General features: G+C 37.2%; 5 protein-coding genes across 5 annotated transcripts; 1 reads left to right on the top strand and 4 right to left on the bottom strand.

The window, feature by feature from the left end:
• Positions 1-281: 281 nt before the first annotated feature.
• On the bottom strand, positions 282-3,455 carry DFA_01719 (uncharacterized protein; the record flags this gene model as incomplete). Its single annotated transcript, XM_004359626.1, has 9 exons — positions 282-344; positions 464-508; positions 531-675; positions 1,023-1,122; positions 1,425-2,021; positions 2,154-2,524; positions 2,644-2,708; positions 2,811-3,076; positions 3,224-3,455. The coding sequence occupies 9 exons, from the start codon at positions 3,453-3,455 to the stop codon at positions 282-284; spliced, it is 1,884 nt and encodes a 627-aa protein (XP_004359683.1).
• A 730-nt stretch (positions 3,456-4,185) lies between these two features.
• DFA_01718 (uncharacterized protein) lies at positions 4,186-6,847 on the top strand (the record flags this gene model as incomplete). The annotated part of the gene is made up of 3 exons (XM_004359625.1): positions 4,186-4,542; positions 4,612-5,261; positions 5,341-6,847. 3 exons carry the CDS (start codon positions 4,186-4,188, stop codon positions 6,845-6,847), a joined length of 2,514 nt encoding a protein of 837 aa, XP_004359682.1.
• Positions 6,848-6,938: 91 nt separating this feature from the next.
• On the bottom strand, positions 6,939-9,947 carry DFA_01717 (uncharacterized protein; the record flags this gene model as incomplete). Its single annotated transcript, XM_004359624.1, has 3 exons — positions 6,939-9,470; positions 9,565-9,777; positions 9,864-9,947. The coding sequence occupies 3 exons, from the start codon at positions 9,945-9,947 to the stop codon at positions 6,939-6,941; spliced, it is 2,829 nt and encodes a 942-aa protein (XP_004359681.1).
• A 507-nt stretch (positions 9,948-10,454) lies between these two features.
• Positions 10,455-14,413, bottom strand: DFA_01716 (smooth muscle caldesmon; the record flags this gene model as incomplete). The annotated part of the gene is made up of 3 exons (XM_004359623.1): positions 10,455-13,942; positions 14,032-14,281; positions 14,381-14,413. The coding sequence occupies 3 exons, from the start codon at positions 14,411-14,413 to the stop codon at positions 10,455-10,457; spliced, it is 3,771 nt and encodes a 1,256-aa protein (XP_004359680.1).
• Positions 14,414-14,869: 456 nt separating this feature from the next.
• DFA_01715 (histidine triad family protein) lies at positions 14,870-16,452 on the bottom strand (the record flags this gene model as incomplete). The annotated part of the gene is made up of 4 exons (XM_004359622.1): positions 14,870-14,983; positions 15,059-15,349; positions 15,426-16,037; positions 16,117-16,452. The coding sequence occupies 4 exons, from the start codon at positions 16,450-16,452 to the stop codon at positions 14,870-14,872; spliced, it is 1,353 nt and encodes a 450-aa protein (XP_004359679.1).
• Between the last annotated feature and the right edge of the window lie 168 nt (positions 16,453-16,620).

The raw sequence follows: 16,620 nt of genomic DNA, 5'->3' as shown, positions 1-16,620 counted from the left end.
TTATTACTTTTTAGAATCCATCCAAAAGATCTTCTTTTCTATCATTAATAATGTAAAGGTACCTTGTCATTTAAATAATTAGGAGGATAGGGTTGGATTAAATAGAAAATAAAAGTTTAATAAATATAATTACATACAATACAATGTTGAGAGTTGTCTTTGTCTTGAGGGAGAGAGAGGTTGGATCCTATTTCCACGTGGCTTTGTATAATTAAAATCAAGTGTTTAACCATTATCATGTACATGAGAATACGTACATCATCCAAGAGAAACACTTGATTTTAATTAACTGACCACTGAACGGTCCTCGAAAAAGAACAGGCCAAACTTAAAAAGGGGTTGACCTAAAGTAGAGTTGATAACAGAAGCATATTGTTAATATTGCAACTACATAATAGTTTTCGATAAAATTGATTCGACGATTGATTTGAGTATTTATGGACATGTAAAGTCAAGTAGATACCATTTGAAAAAATAATCCAGTACTTGCTGTCAACAAGTCTGGAAACTTTAAAAAACAAAGATTATACTAAAGAGTAACTTTTTTGATCAGCCAACTCTAAACTAAAAGCCACCCCTTGCGGGATAACCTTTGTGCCTAGGTTGATCATTAATTTTGTGAATGAATTGGGGTTAACATGATGAGAATAGAATCTTTCGATATATGAGAGTGTACTACGTACCAAATAAAATATAATGTGTTATGTCTTGATCAACTACAGAGGACGTTCATATATAAAATCAAGTGTTTAACTTTATGAAATACTTTTCATGTGTACATTGCCAAGAGAAACACTTGATTTTATAGATGGCAGTCGTGTTGATGTATTGGTGGTCATAGTATCCTTTATAACGGCATTTTTTTCGTAGAGTCATCATGTGTAGCTGTCAAAAGAATCTTGAATGTTAATTTGGAGGATGTGCATAGATTATAGACATCTCTTGGTCTTTAAATATACCTACTGTACATGATACCTTTTGCCTTGCTCAATCTCTCTGATAAAAGTATGAAGTACTTTTACTTTTGGTCCACCTTTGCTTTAGTAATTCCTCTGTCAACCGTTTCTTCCAAGTACCAAGCCCAATTTACTACACATAACTGATCAAGTGCAATTTGTCGGACTAGTAAACTATTACCGAAAGTTTAAAACAAGTCCTTCAGTCGACGCTGCATCTCTATATATAATATGATCCAAAGGAGTATAAAAACAATGTTCTATGAAAAGAAATAATATATACTACTTACTTTCTTTTTTCAATTCCCCTCATACTTTTGATCAGTACAAAAAAAAAAAATCAAGAAATATATATTTATTTTTAACATGTTGTTGGACAGACTCTCAGATGACTGGATCATAGAACCATTTCTTTATTTACATGTATTTATAAATATCTCTATCTCTATCTCTTTAAACATTATTAACTTCTATTTATTATTGAGGAAGATGATTGATCAAGTGGAATGAAATGTTCTTTTTTGTAGATTTTGATTGGTTTGATCATGATGGTGGCGAGGATAAACCAAAACAGAGTGATGGAGAAGACGAGACTGTAGCCAGCCAACAGGTGACCGCGACTCTTGAGTGCACCGAGGACGAGACCGGTGATGAGCGGGGCAAAGACCTGAGGGACGACGAGTGCTTGGTGCCACACACCAAGATCCTTGGCGACAGTGTCTTGATTGGGCAGCACATCAAGTGCGAGACCATAATCGACAGCTTGGTATGCACCATATCCACATCCAAAAATAGCAGCTGTAGCCATAACACCGACCAGGGATGGCTTGAAGCTGAGGATCAAAAACATGAGTGTCGCCACCGCCATGATAGCACTCGACACGTATACCAACAATTTTCGGCCATATCGATCTGATAAAGGACCGGCAATAATACTCGATGGAATAGATGTAATGACAATGACACCCAACAACATCGATGTGTAAATGGGAGCCTTTTCACCAACACCAATCACATCCTTGAGATAGAATTGGAAATATGGGAGTACCGAGTAAATACCCATCTCTTGAAAGAATCGAGTAATAATAACCCAATAAAAATTGAGGTATTGGTCTTTTGGCAAATGGAATAATTTGAAAAACTTGCGTACCGTCAAGCGTGGGGTAAACCGACTTGAGGGTCGACTCTCCTTTATACCAAAAATAGTTGGTACTGTGAACAAGACCAAAATAACTAATAAAAAGATATGAACATATAAATAGTTGGTCTCTACTATTGGTGCAGTAGTTGAACTTGAACTAGATGATGATGCTAGTGATGAGGATTGTGAAGATGTAGATGTATCATCGATAGTTGTATGAGAATAAGAGATGATGACACCTGACCCTACAATACCAAGGAGATTGCCGAGTGCGTTGGAAAATGCCATGTAGCCACTGGCAGCACCCGTCTTTGACTTGGGAACCTTGTCGGGGAGCAAACCAGTGTATGCACCGGTACCCAATTCAAACCAAACTGGTATCCCATTGTAACGAGGATAAACACTTGAATCGATCCACAAAATGCCTCTGCAAACAAAAAGATAGCGGCAATGATCGACCCTGTCACCATGTATACACGACGCTTTCCATATCGAAACGTCGAATGGTCCGACATGGCACCCGACAATGGTGCAGTCAGTACCGACATTAATATTCCAAATAATGGCATCCATCCCAAATACTTTTCTTTTAATTCATCTCCAACTATTGACTTTATAAATTCAATAATAATAATAAATCAATGTAATGTATATAAGTAAGGGGTGGTATTGATATGATTGATTGATTGGTTGATTGATTTTCGATTACATACAGCAATTTGAGATGGCCAAATAAGAGAAGTGAGAGCACTTTGAAGTGCAGAGAAACTAAACCAATAGGAAGTTAAACAAAAGTAAAACCATGCTAATCGCCATACACCAGTTGGTAGTTGTTTAGATGATTCATTACCATCACCACCTCCATATATATCTCCATCTTGTCCACCAAATTCATCGTATCCCTCACCTCCACCTCCCTCTTCTAGAAACTTTATATCTTTAAAACTGTATTGATCATTATCCATATCTAGTAGTTGGTCTATAATAATAATAATAATAATAATAATACAATACAATGAATAAATAAGGTGTGTCCACATATATCATCATTTAAATGAAAAGAGGGGAATGTGTTAGTTTGATCAGTTTCATAGAATGGACTCAACTATTATTGCTAATACTATACCTTCACCACCTATTGAGAATAACTTGTCTTTATCGTTATCATTATCAGTACTATGATTTAATATTATATCATTATTATTATTATTACTCCTTATTCTATTATTACTATTATTATTATCTTGTATATAAACATCAACAATATCATTATCATCATTATCATCATCATCATCTGTTGAGTTATCTAATGACCCATATCGAATATTGGTTGTTGTTAAATGATCTCCATTTGTCATTATTCTATAGAGCGAGCTACTATGTATATGTTATTTGATCAAATGGAAGAGTGAATGAGGTTGGGTGAGTGGTGATGGATGAATATAAAGAGAATCTTCCTCTTTCTGTTAAAATAATGTTACAAAGATAGATAGATAGATAGAAAAAGAGATAATGATAATGGTAATATCAGCAGTCTCTGTTCTAAAAATAAATGTTAAAAGAACATACCACAATTTTAACACTTCATTTTTAAAAATAAATATCCGATGGGTCGATACAAATTTCCGATCGATAAAAATATATAATAATATTATATTATTATTTTACATTTTATTGATAATATATTCCAATCATAGCAACCATTATTTTATTTATCAAAGACATAATATTAATAATAAAAATAAATTAATGAGAAAAATAAAATAAAATAAAATAAAATAAAATTAATATTATTTTGCAACAAACTTAAGAAAGAGAACAGAGTAGTTAGTATCTATAAAGATAATATACTATTTAAACAATTAATTCATTAATTAAATAATTAAATTATCTTCAAAAACAGAATCTTTTGAGTTTTATTTCAAAGATTTTTTTTAAATTTAAAAAAAGGGTGCCAACTCGTAAATAGTTAAGAACCGCTATGGAAAGATTATATATAATGTCGTCGATAATGATGATACCTTATACTTGAATACAAACAACAAACATAATTATAATACATCATCAACAAATATTATATATATCATAATGAAGAAAATCATATCATTCTTTAGTTCTACCAGTAGTACTAGTGTTTCATCAACCTCCTCCTCCTCTTCACCTAGCAGCAAGAGTGGTACATCATCATCAGGATCAACTGTAGCTTCTTCAGATGAACAGAGAAATGACTATGAAAATGCAAACTATTTCAACTACTATAGATACATTGAAAAGGAGTCAAAAGGTGGTGACAGAGCCAAGAGTGGTCTACAATGCAAACGTGTCATCCAACAACCAAACACTATCCAATCAACAATCAATCAAAACAAATTCAATCTAACTAGTGTAGAGATTAATTCTGTATTGACTGATACTTGTTCAGTATCAACTTTTAAAAAGCATTTTGTAAGTATACTTGTATAAATATTGTAATTGTAATATTTGTATATTAATGTTTTATTTTATTGTGTTTAGGTTAATAATTATGATTCCCCAGTTGAAGCATTCTATCAATTACCATTACCACCTCAAGCATCGGTCAATGGATTCACAGTTGAATTTGATGGCCAAGTGTTACATGGAGTGATCAAGGAAAAGGAGGAGGCATTCCAAGCATACACTGACGCCATTGCTAGTGGAGGACAAGCATTCCTCGGTGAAAAGTCTGCCGACGGATACTTTAGCATGTCGATTGGTAACTTGCCACCCAAAAAGGATGTCAGCATCACATTGAACATCATCTCTGAGCTTGGCACTCATTATGACTCTCTCCACTTTTGTCTACATCGTTTCCTCTTCCCAGACTATTCATTTGACTTTAAGGCCAAATTGACTATCAACCTATCTTCACCCATCCAACAGGTAGAAGTTTTAAACAAGGAATACCAAAAGCAAAGCACATTGACCTTTTCCGAGGACAAAAAGACTGCAACCTTTTCAACACACTTGCCACAAGGTCTACCAAACAACTATGTAGTTGTCATTGTACCACATGCTACACCAGAACCAAAGGCAATGATTGAATACATTGAAAAGGACAAATCACATGCCGTTGCCCTTAGTTTCTACCCCTCTTATATTTTAGATAAAACTCCAGAAGATGAATTAAATCAAAAGATGGAATGGTAAGTAAAGAAAGAGAGAGAGAAAAGAAATATTGAATATAAATTATTAATTACTTTAATTTAATTAATTTATTTGTAGTATATTTATAGTTGATAGATCAGGATCAATGAGTGGAGATAGAATTCAATCATCAAAGTCGGCATTACAAATTATAATGAGATCTTTGAATGAAAATACAAAGTTTAATATCGTGTCGTTTGGTACATCGTTTGAGAAATTGTTCCCAGAATCAAGAGATTACGATGACACTAGTTTGACTGAAGCTAGTAAATTGATTGAAGGTATGAGTGCCAATATGGGTGGCACTGAATTGTTTGAGCCAATCAAGGATGTGCTCAAGGCACCGGCACTCCCAGACTACCCCAGACAAGTATTTATCCTCACCGATGGTGCCGTCTCGCAACGTCAACAACTCGTCAAGTTTGTGGCATCCGAGGCCAACACTACACGTATCTTTACCTTTGGTATTGGAGGTGGTGTCGACAAGGAGTTGGTGATTGGTCTCAGCAAGGCGTGCAAGGGGTCCTACGAACTCATCTCAGACTCTGCCAATGACTTTGAAGAACGTGTCTTGTCACTACTCTCCATTGCCATGCAGCCAATGCTCAGTAACGTCAAGATCGACTGGGAAGGTGCCGGTCTCACCGGAGTCATCCAAGCACCTCAAGACATTAGACCAGTATACAGCCGTGAACATATGATTGTATATGCTTTGATCGATGACAAGGAGGGAAAGAACAACGACACCATCACAAAGCAGGGATCAGTTACTGTCAACTTGACTGGAAATGGTCCAACTGGCACCATTCTCACATTCCCCATCACTGTCAACTTTTCCGACCACGCTGTCAACGACAAGGAGCTCTTGCACTCGCTCGCTGCCTACCAACATATCCAAGACCTCGAATCATTGGAAACCAAGAAATATGAGAATCACAAAGACAAGATTGTTCAACTCGGCAAGCGATTCACTCTTGTTTCCAAACACACCTCGTTTATTGTCACTGCCGAAAGTGATACGCCAACCGTCGACACCATGGAACAAGTCAATGTCCTCGACAAGCTACAAGCTACCGAGGGGCGAACTCTAGAAAGTTTAGCCCATTTCTCTGATACAATGACTCCCATCAGTTGCTCTGAGCCTCTTCAGTTGGAGCGTTGTTCTGCTCCATCTAGATCAAAGTCTGTCCATTCGTCTCAATCACAGCCAATGGAAAAGAAGAGACAATCATCCTCGGGAAGAAGAGGGGATATATCATCGGCCTCCAAGATCGACATCAATCCACTCATTGAACTTTTGAGCCAACAAAAAGCCAATGGAACTTGGAATCATTCCACCCTCATTGAAGGCTTTTTCTTCCCATCCCACGAACCAGCTCAAGGCGAAGACAAGGACATCCACTCGACCATTTTCGTCATTGCCCTCATCCAATACAAATTCGCCGATAGAAAGGCCAAGTGGACAATGGTTGTAAACAAAGCCCTAAGATGGTTAAAACAACAACCATGCTTTGTTAAAGATCCAAGTGACCTAACTAAAAGACTTGAAGCTGCTTCTAGACTTGTAACTAAAATGTATTCTTAAAAAATTAAAAATAAACATGGAAATCAAATCAAATTGATTTTGTACATTTATAAATAAATATTGTTATTATTCTTTTGTTTTATTATTAATATTATTTCTTTATAGGTCCAGTAAAAGTTCTTTTTAAGAAATTCTTGTTTGCGCCATCTTCATTACCACCACTATTATAATCTTTAAATGTTTTTGTTAAATTTGAAATAAATGAAAATGAACCTCCTCCTCTTTCACCACTAGACTGTGATCCATTTCTTTCGGGTGGTTTCAGAGACATCAATTCTAATCTCTTCTTTTCTAAAAGTACAGCAAAATGTTCGACCTGCGTCTCGGCCAATCTACGTGCTTCACGTTCCATATGCAATTGGGAGAGGAGATCCTCATCGTCATAGTAACTCTTGCGGTGATGGAATCCTTCCAACAACTCTTTGCGTGCAGCTTCCAACATGGCATAGAATGACTCGGGTGTGATGTTTTCATTGGCGGCTTCTTCTTCGTCCAAGAACTTGCCAACCGTCTTTGAGACGACTCCAAGACGACGTCTCTCTTCGAGCAACTCCTCTTGCACCTTTTTAGTCTTGTTCTTTTCTTGCTCGAGTTCGGCGACTGTCTCCCAACGACGTGCTTCCCATGCTTGGCGCTCGTCTTTGAGTTGCTTTTGGAAGTTTTGCATTTCAGTGTCGTAGGTGGAACGGACCTCTGCAAGACGGTCTTCATAGACACGACTGGCGCCGTCGGCGATTGAGTTTTTGGTCTGTTGCTCGTCGAGCTCGCGGATGAGGTTGTCTCGGGTCTGCACAATAGCATCAATTTCTTTTTGAAGCTCGATGTTCTTTTGTTCTACCTCGTGCACCTTTTCGCTTTGTTCAGAGAGACGTTGGGCAAAGGTTCCCAACTCTTTTTCCATGAGATCCTTGTCGCTGTTGATGCGGTCGATGATGTTCTTGAGGTCGGTGACGACCATCTCGGTTGCCTGCTCCTTGTCGACTTGTTCCTCCAAATGACGCTTGCTGATATAGTCGCGCTCTTGCTTGTTCTTGTCCAGCTCTTCTTGGTTGTGCTTCTTCTCGATGGCGAGTGTGCTACGCAACTCCTCCATCTCAATATTGAGCTGCACAATCTTGTCGTCGCGTGATCTCACCTCCTTTTGAACGTCTTCCAAGGAGTTGTTCTTTTCCATCAACTGCAAGTCAAGACTATGTATTCTCTTTTGAAGCTCGTCCTTTTCAGCAAGACGTTCATCCAATCCGGCATTACCCGACGAGATCATGTCTCTAATAGACTTGTTCTCCTCGCGCAAAGTTTCTTTCAAGTACTCGAGTTCTTGTTGTGTACGGTTGAGTAAAAGACATTCACTTGTCTTTTCACGCAGATTAGATTCCAATTGCAAGACTGTCAACTTTTGCTTTTCCTGTTCGACATGTGTCTCTTGTGCAGCAGTCGACAATGTATCAATCTTTGCTTCCAAGGCTTGTTTGTCCTTGTCAGCAGTCTCTAGATCCACTGTCTTTTGTGCCAGTTGGTTCTTGGCTTGTTCATGTTCTTGTTGGAGTTGTGCGAGTTGTTCGGTGAGTTCTTCCATCTCTTTGATATGCGATCTTCGTACACCCTCGATTTCCATGTTCAAGTTGGCACGAATCAGCGACAACTCGTTGATTTGTGATGCGCGGTTGGCCAACTCGGCCGACATGTTTTCGACGTCCAATTGTATCGACTCGTTCTCTGCTTTGAGCAGGTCCTTGTCGGTGGTGAGTTGTTCGTTGGTCGACTGCTCTTGCATCACCAACTTGTTGAGTTCTTCGTATTTGATGGTAATGTCTGCTAGTTTTCGCTCAATCTCTGTCTTGGTGCTAGCGTCTTGCTTGATGGCTTCGTTCATGCCCTGAATCTGCGACTCGAGTTCGGCCAACTGCACCTTTTCCTCGTCACGCTCCTTTTCCACCTCGGTCACCTTGCTGTTCAATTCCTGCACGCTCTGCTCCAACACTTTTTTCTGTTCGCACACTTGCTCCAAATGGTTGTCGAGTGACTGCTTGGCCTGCTCCAACTCGCTAATAGCCTCTTGCAGCTGACCGACCGTGTTGCCAAGCTCGACAGCCGTCTTTTCCTTTTCTTCAATAGTGTGTTGGTGATTTTTGACAGTCAACTCTAACGTCTCGATTGTCGAGAGGTGTGACCCTATTGTCGTGAGATGCGAATCAATGTTTTGTTGCAACTGTGTTGTCTGTTGCTCCAACTGCTCGATTGTCTGCAACTGCGTATCGACAGTCTGTTGTTTAGACTCTAACAACATTTCTTTTTCCTTGACAACATTCTCCAACGATTGAATCGATTGCACGTGTGATTTGATCGTTTCAAGATGTTCATCTATACTCTGTTGCAATTGAGCAGTCTGTTGTTTATTCGACTCGATCAATCGTTCCAACTCTCCACGCAACCCACTCGAAATACTCTTTTCTTGTTCCATCTGTGCTTCCAAATCCTCCATTTCCACATTTAATTGTTTACAATCCAATTTCAATTGTTCCAACTCTTTCTTTAGTACCTCTTGTCTTTCGATTGCTTGTATTTTATTTTCTTCCATTTCTTGATTCTTATTTTCAATTTCCTTTATTTTTTCTTGTATTTCCTAAATTATTAAATAAACAAGAGTTATAATCAATACTATACTATACTATACTATACTATACTATATTTATATATGTTTGTATGTGTATATATACATTTTTGTGTTCTTCTATTGATTCAATATTATCTTTGACAGTTTGATTTAGGTGACTAATCTCTGCATCCTTTTCACCCAATATTTTCTTTAGTCCTTGAGCTTGATCCATCAATACTTGCAACAAGTCAGTCTCTTCATTTATTTTATTGTTTAGGTTCTTCTTTTCACCTTTTAATGATTTATTTTCATCTTGTAATTGTTGAAATGTTGCCTTTTAAAAAGTAAAAGTAAAAGTATAAGTGTAAGTATACACTATAGTTTTAAAAAGAATATAATATAATAGTATGTGATACATACAGCTATTCTCTTTTTCTTTTCAGTAGTAATAAGATGAGGGGCTCTCTGCATAATAGAATCCAAAGATTCTTTAACTTGATCCATGTTGTTACAATATATATATATTTAAAACTATACTACTATGAATACTACTATATTTAAAATGTGTTTAGAGGTGGTGTATTAAAAAAAAAAGAGGGAATATATATATATATATATGTGATACAAATATAAATAATATTGAATATGAAAGGTTTGTTTGTTTGTTAATATGTGAAATGAAATTAAAATGAATGATGGTGAATAAATATGATGATGATGATGATGATGATGATTAGCAATGAAACGATGATGATTAATAGATTCTCTCCCTATTTCTCTTGTTGTACAATAAAAGATTGCAAATAGATAAAAAACCAATACTTTAAAGTATTAAACAAAAACACTCAAGACAGACCACAAATTTCAATTAAAAATTTTCAAAGAGCCGTTTTTGTAACGGTTATTATTTCCAAGGTAGGTATCGATATGAGCTCTGACATTTTTTGATCACAATTAAACAATGATCATATCAGATTATATTATATTTCATATTATTATTATATAATTGATTTATTTTCCACCTTTTTTACTATTCTTTGTTGCCGTACTATTTACATTATTATTATTATTATTATTATTATTAGGGTTTCCCAAAGATTCTTTCATTTTTGCGTTTCTTCTTGCTCTTGCATTACTAACACTTGATTGTACAAGAGTTCTTGGTGATGCCATTGGTTTGACTCCAAGAATTTCCTTTTCTAAATGTTTGTTCTTTAATACTGGTTTAGGGTTACTTGGTTGTTGGCTATTATTATTTTTGGTATTAATTGGTGAAACCAAAGGTTCTTCAACAATGGTAACTTTTTTAATGGTTCTTTTCTTTAGTTGGACTTTTCCTCCATCACTTTCATCTTCAGAATCAATGGTTCTAGTTTGTTTGATCATTGTTGATTTCTTCATTCTTGAAAATGGTTTAAATGATGGTTTGGAAATATCAACTGCTGCTGTTGAAGTACTGGTAGATGTAGTAGAGGTTGTTGATGTAGTTGGTATGATGGTTGATGATGAGGAGGATGAAGATTTTTTCTTTAAAGGAGTGATTTCCCTTTCATCATTATTAATTGAATCAAAAAGACTTTTGGTGATATTATTATTATTAGTATTTTTTGGATTAACTTTGACCTTCATGGCAGACTTGAAAAGACCAGAGTCATCAAGATCTCGGGATCCATCCTCAGTTTCATAGTCTGCATGAGTAAATGAATCGGTGTACTTGGAGAATGAGGTTGATGAGTCGCCTTCACTGTCCGAGACATATGGCTCCTCGGTTGGGTACCCAAACTTGGTGGCCGATGACACTATGGCTGCTTGGAAGTTGGCGGGATTCTTTTTGACCGTCGACTTGGTAGTTGACTTGTTTTTGGCGACTGTCGAGCGACTGGGAGTCTTGAATACACGTGGGTTGGTGGAATCACCATTTCTATCAGGCGACTTGTTTCCGCCGAGATCTTCGAGTGAGAGTGATTGGTTGGCTGCTGCAGCTGCTGCAGCGGCGTCATCCACTTGTTGCAACTGCTCCTTTTCAAGAATAGAGAGTTTGAGATTTAAAGAAGGGGGTGCGGTGAACGAGGGCACGGTAAATTGGAGGTTGGCAAGTTGGGCCACACGCTCGTTCATGGCATAATAGTTGTTGTTCATACGCTCAATGTCCTTGAGAATGTTGAGCTCTTGCTCAGTGACCGCCGTAGGCATGCGAGCCAGCGACTTGATGTCGTAGAGATTGAGCAGGCGGTTTCGTCTGTCTTCTTCACTCTCCTCTGCTGCTGCTGCTGGCTGTTGCTTGGATGCAGTGTTTGGGTAGTGGGAGAATCCCGTACGGTAGCCAGGGGTTAAGAGTTGAGGAGTATATAGTACAGTGCTGTTTTGGTGATAGTGACTAGACATGGGCGTGAAAAGGAGTGCGGATGTATTGGGATTTGTGTTATGGTAGGCAGCAACCAGCGACGACGATGTCTGCTTAGGTGTCATCAATGCAGCGATCGACTGGTTGAGCAGGTCCGTGTGGTGATGATGGTGGGTAGCAACTGGCTTGATCGAGCTTGGTGGGTTGGGACCCATGCCAAGCGATGCGGGAAGAGCACCTCCCGCAGCAGGGTTAGAGAAACCCATCGCGCCGGCCAGCTTCATACTTCGCTTTCGTCGTTCCTCGCGTTCTTCACGTTCTAAACGGTCGCGGTCCTCGCGCTCGCGCTTGGCGGCGTCTTCACGCTCCCTCTTTCTCTTTTCAAGACGCTGTGCCTTGTCGCGGGCTGCATCTTCTTGGATCTTTCTCGCCTGCTCTTCAAACTGGGCGTCCATCGCCTTGACCATGATTTCATTGTCAATCTCCATCTTTTTCTTCTTGGCACGTTCCAACGCCTCCTTTTCCGACTTGTCCTTTTCATAGAGTGCACGACGCTCGGCAAGCAGACGCTCCTTTTCCTTGGCCGACGCCAAGCTCTCCTGCTTGGACTTTTCGTCGGCGGCCTTTTTGGCTGCATCGCGTCGCTCTTGCTCGGCACGCTCCTCGCGCTCCTTTTTGTCCTTTTCCTCCTTGTCTTTTTGCTTTTGCACGCGTTCCAAACGCTCCTTTTCCTCGGTCTGGTCGCGCTTCTCCTTTTCCAAACGTTCGCATTCCACTCGGTCTTGTTCGGCACGCTTCTTTTGCTCGGCTTCTTTTTCAACGCGTTGGCGCTCCTTGAGCTCCTTTTCCTCGCGCAAATCTCGTTCCTTGCGTTCAGCCTCGACACGAGCCTCCATCTCTCGCTGCAAAGTCATCGTCTGCTGGATATCCTTTTCATCGGCCTGTGAACGCTCCTCGATCAGACTCTTGGCCTGCGTCTCGAGCTGTTGCTTGAATTGGGTGATGGCGTCCTCGGTCTCTTGCAAGGTGCTCTTGCGATCCCTGCCTCCCAAGAGGAACTGTTTCTCCGTCTCTTCCTTTTCAGCACGTGCTCTTTGTTCACGTTCCTTTTTCTCTTTTTCCTGTGCCTCTCTTCTTGCTTGCTTTTCACGCAACAGTCTCTCCATCTCCTCCATCTTTTCTTGTTGTTCCTTTTCCCATTGTTCTCGTTCCTCTTGTTCTTGTTGTTCTCGTTTATCTCTCTCTTCCTTTTCTCTCTCCACTCTTTCTCTCTTTTCTCTCTCCAAGTTTTCCTTGGCTTCTCTTCTTTCAATTTCCAACTTTTCCAATCTTTCTTTTTCCAATTTTTCCAATCTCTCCTTTTCCAAACGATCTCTCTCCAACTTTTCAACTCTCTCCTTTTCAACTCTTTCCATTTCAAGTCGTTCCTTTTCCAATCTTTCTTTTTCCAACTTTTCAACTCTCTCCTTTTCAACTCTTTCCTTTTCAATTTGTCGTTCATTTTCCAATCTTTCATTTTCCAAACGTTCTTTTTCAACTCTTTCCATTTCAAGTCTTTCAGCTTCGAGATTGAATGGGATTACATCTGGATTTACATTGTTTTGATTGTTGTTATTATTATCAGAGGGTGACTTGGGGTACTTTGTTGTTGAAGAGGCAGCTGTTTTGCTAGCCGACTTGGCAGCACTCTTTTTCTTTGATGATGTTGGTGTTTTTGGTGGTTTGGGTTGTGGTGTCTTTGGTTGTGTTTGTTCTTGTTCTTGCTCTTTTTGTTGTTGTAGTTCCTTTGAAGGAGTAGTCTTTGTAGGAGTCTTTGCCTTTGATGGTGACTTTGCAGTTGGAGGAGCTCTTGAAGGTGTTGATGTTGTTGGTGATGCAAGGTCTGGATTGGTATCGATGGTGATCGATTTCTTTGCAGATCCCTTTGAAGGAGTGGTGTTTGTCTTTGTAGGGGTGGTGTTTGTCTTTGTCCTTGTCTTTGATGATGTTGAAGGTGTCTTGGCAGGTGTCTTTGCAGACATCTTTGATCGAGCTGGTGTAGATGGGAATTCAAAAAAGTTTTCATCTACTTGGACCTCTTCTTGGGCCTCTTGTTCCTCCTCATCTTCATCCTCTTCTGACACTATTTTAATGGTTGGTTCATCTAATTGTTCAACTATATAATTAAACCAACATGTTAATATCCATTCGTTCTTATTTGTCAGTTCATTCATTCATTCATTCATTCATTCAATTCATTCATACCTTCTTTAGCAGCATCAGTAGTAATGTCACTACTATTATTATTATTATTATTATTATTATTATTATTATTATTATTATTCTTATTCTTATCATCATCATCTTCATTCCAATACGATAATATATTTACATTGCCAATCTCATCCTTTTGTTGTGTGTTGGTTGCAATGGAAGCATTCAACGGGTTGTTTGGGATGATTGATGAGCCACCTTTACTCACTCTTCTTTTATATGCTCCTCCTGCTCCTCTTCTCTGTAACCAATTACAATTGTCGATAGATAGATAGATTAGTATATTGTATACAATATATATTACTTGTTGTCTCTTTTGTCGTCACAAGATATGACATACCTTTCCATCTGTATGATCTACAGATGTATCCATTTCTCTCTCTCTCTCTTTCTTTCTTTCTTTGTTTCTTTCTGTTGTTCTTTGTTTGTTAGTATACTCTTCAACTCTTATGTTTCCGAGACCTACAATACAATATATAAATATAGAAAGATAGATATCTTATTATCGAGAATGCAAATAGAAATAGATAAATTTAAATAAATCACACAATGAATGATACTGATGAAGAGACAAAAACTTTTTAAAAAAAGGAGGGAAAACCAAAACACGCTTTATTAAAAAATAATATTTTTGACAGGAATTCAAGAGGGTGGATTTGAATATATATATAATAATATTATGGGAACTTGTTGATTGATTCAATGTACATAAAATATCTAGCCCTACTAATTAATTAATTAATTAATTAATTAATTAATTAATTAATTAATTAATAATGGTTGGGTAAATATTGATTTATTCAACACTGACTGCCTGCAGTTGTGGTGGTTAACAACAAGTTGAATGATGTGACTTTACTTTTGGAATACTATCAAATTGTTTGTGACATTTTGGGCATTCTAAAGGCCTATCTTTAATTGCCAACATCTTTTCCTTGTCAATCTAAAACAAATAAATGAATTATTCAAGAGTAAGTTATAAATTATAAATTGTTTTTGATTCCATCCTTGTCCTTACAGTAATCTGATTATTTGTTTCCAACATTCCAATAAATTCATTTTGAGGAATATAAAATTCAGTTGTAAATGATTGCCAATGTTCTTTTCTCTTTAATTGAGGTGTATTGTAATCTTTGGTATTAAAGTGCATGTGTAATTGTCTCATTGATGGAATGGCATGGAATCCAACTTGAAGGTTTTTATCAATATCAATTGATGGATAATTCTTTTTAATATAATTCATTCCATCTTGGTACATCTTTTTTAATAATGGTATATGTGATTTGGAAAGTTGTTTGAAATTTGATATCTAAAAAAAAATAAAAGATAATTAAAATTAAATTAGTTTTGTATCTTTTCTCTCTCTCTGATACTGATAAACATACATGTTCTCTTGGAAGCATTAAAAAGTGATATTTTGATTTTGGATAAACATCTTTAATCAAGACAACTTGATCATCATACCACACAACAACATCTTTATGACCTTCTGGATCATCACAATAGGGAAGTAAAGCATCACTCCATGATCCTTTTCCTTTACTTGTTGATGGTTTTGGTTTTGGTGGAACAATGGTTGAGTTATCCAATTGTTGTTGACTATTTGTAGATGTTGTAGAAGTAGAAGAAGTAGAAGTAGTCGATGTTGTTTCTTCTTCAACTACTTTTTTCATCTTTGTTTTATGATCAGAGTCATAAAGATCTTTATCATTATATTCACCATCATTTTTGTTTTCTTGTGATCTCTTTAAAAGATTTGTTGGACTAGTTGTAGGAGCGGTATTAGGAATAACATCAACCTTTACATGAATAGGTCTTTCATCTGGAATGATAAATGATAATATTAAACCTTGACTATACTCTTTTCCAATATTGATTACTTGATTTGACCCCTTTTGAATTTGTTGACCAACCAAATCTTGTACCATCACTCCCTTGGTCGTTGACAATTGTATAAATTGTGTATAATCTTGAATAAATGATGGGTTTAATCCTAACTATAGATATAGGTTATCAAGCTATTAGTTAGTCACAACTATTAATGAGAATGTGTATGTACATATATACTACACATACTTGTGAAATTAAAAGTTGTTGACTATTTAAACCAATAGAGAGTTCTACTTGTTTTCGACTGATTCGATCATCACCAATATCCAACAGACCTCTTCCAACATTGAATGGGTTCTTTTCCAAATCGATTGTTAACGGTGTAAGAGATTGTCTCACTGATGTATCAGGGTCACTCCACACTCTTGATAATACTATCTTCATCTTGTTGCTATGATTATTATTGCTTGATGATAATGATCGATAAGATAATGACAAAGATGACGACGACAACGATGATGATATTATAGATGATAATAATCTTTTACTTTTATGCAATAATAAACAAGAAGAAGAGTTCATATGTCTCGACAACTCTCTTCATTTACATATGCTTGCTTTAAAATAAAAATAAATTAAAAATACTTTTATTTCTTCGAAGAAGTTTAACTGGTTGTTTTTAGCTTAACTTTTATTATTAAATTAATTAATATATTTATTTTTGGAACGACGTGTATGTATGTATTTTAA

This window comes from Cavenderia fasciculata (genome assembly GCF_000203815.1).
Source record: "Cavenderia fasciculata unplaced genomic scaffold Scf_Dfasci-F-a-25c12.r2-5, whole genome shotgun sequence".
Lineage (NCBI taxonomy): Eukaryota > Evosea > Eumycetozoa > Acytosteliales > Cavenderiaceae > Cavenderia > Cavenderia fasciculata.
The sequence above is the reverse complement of the archived record's forward strand: the minus strand, read 5'-3'. Positions and strand labels throughout refer to the sequence as shown.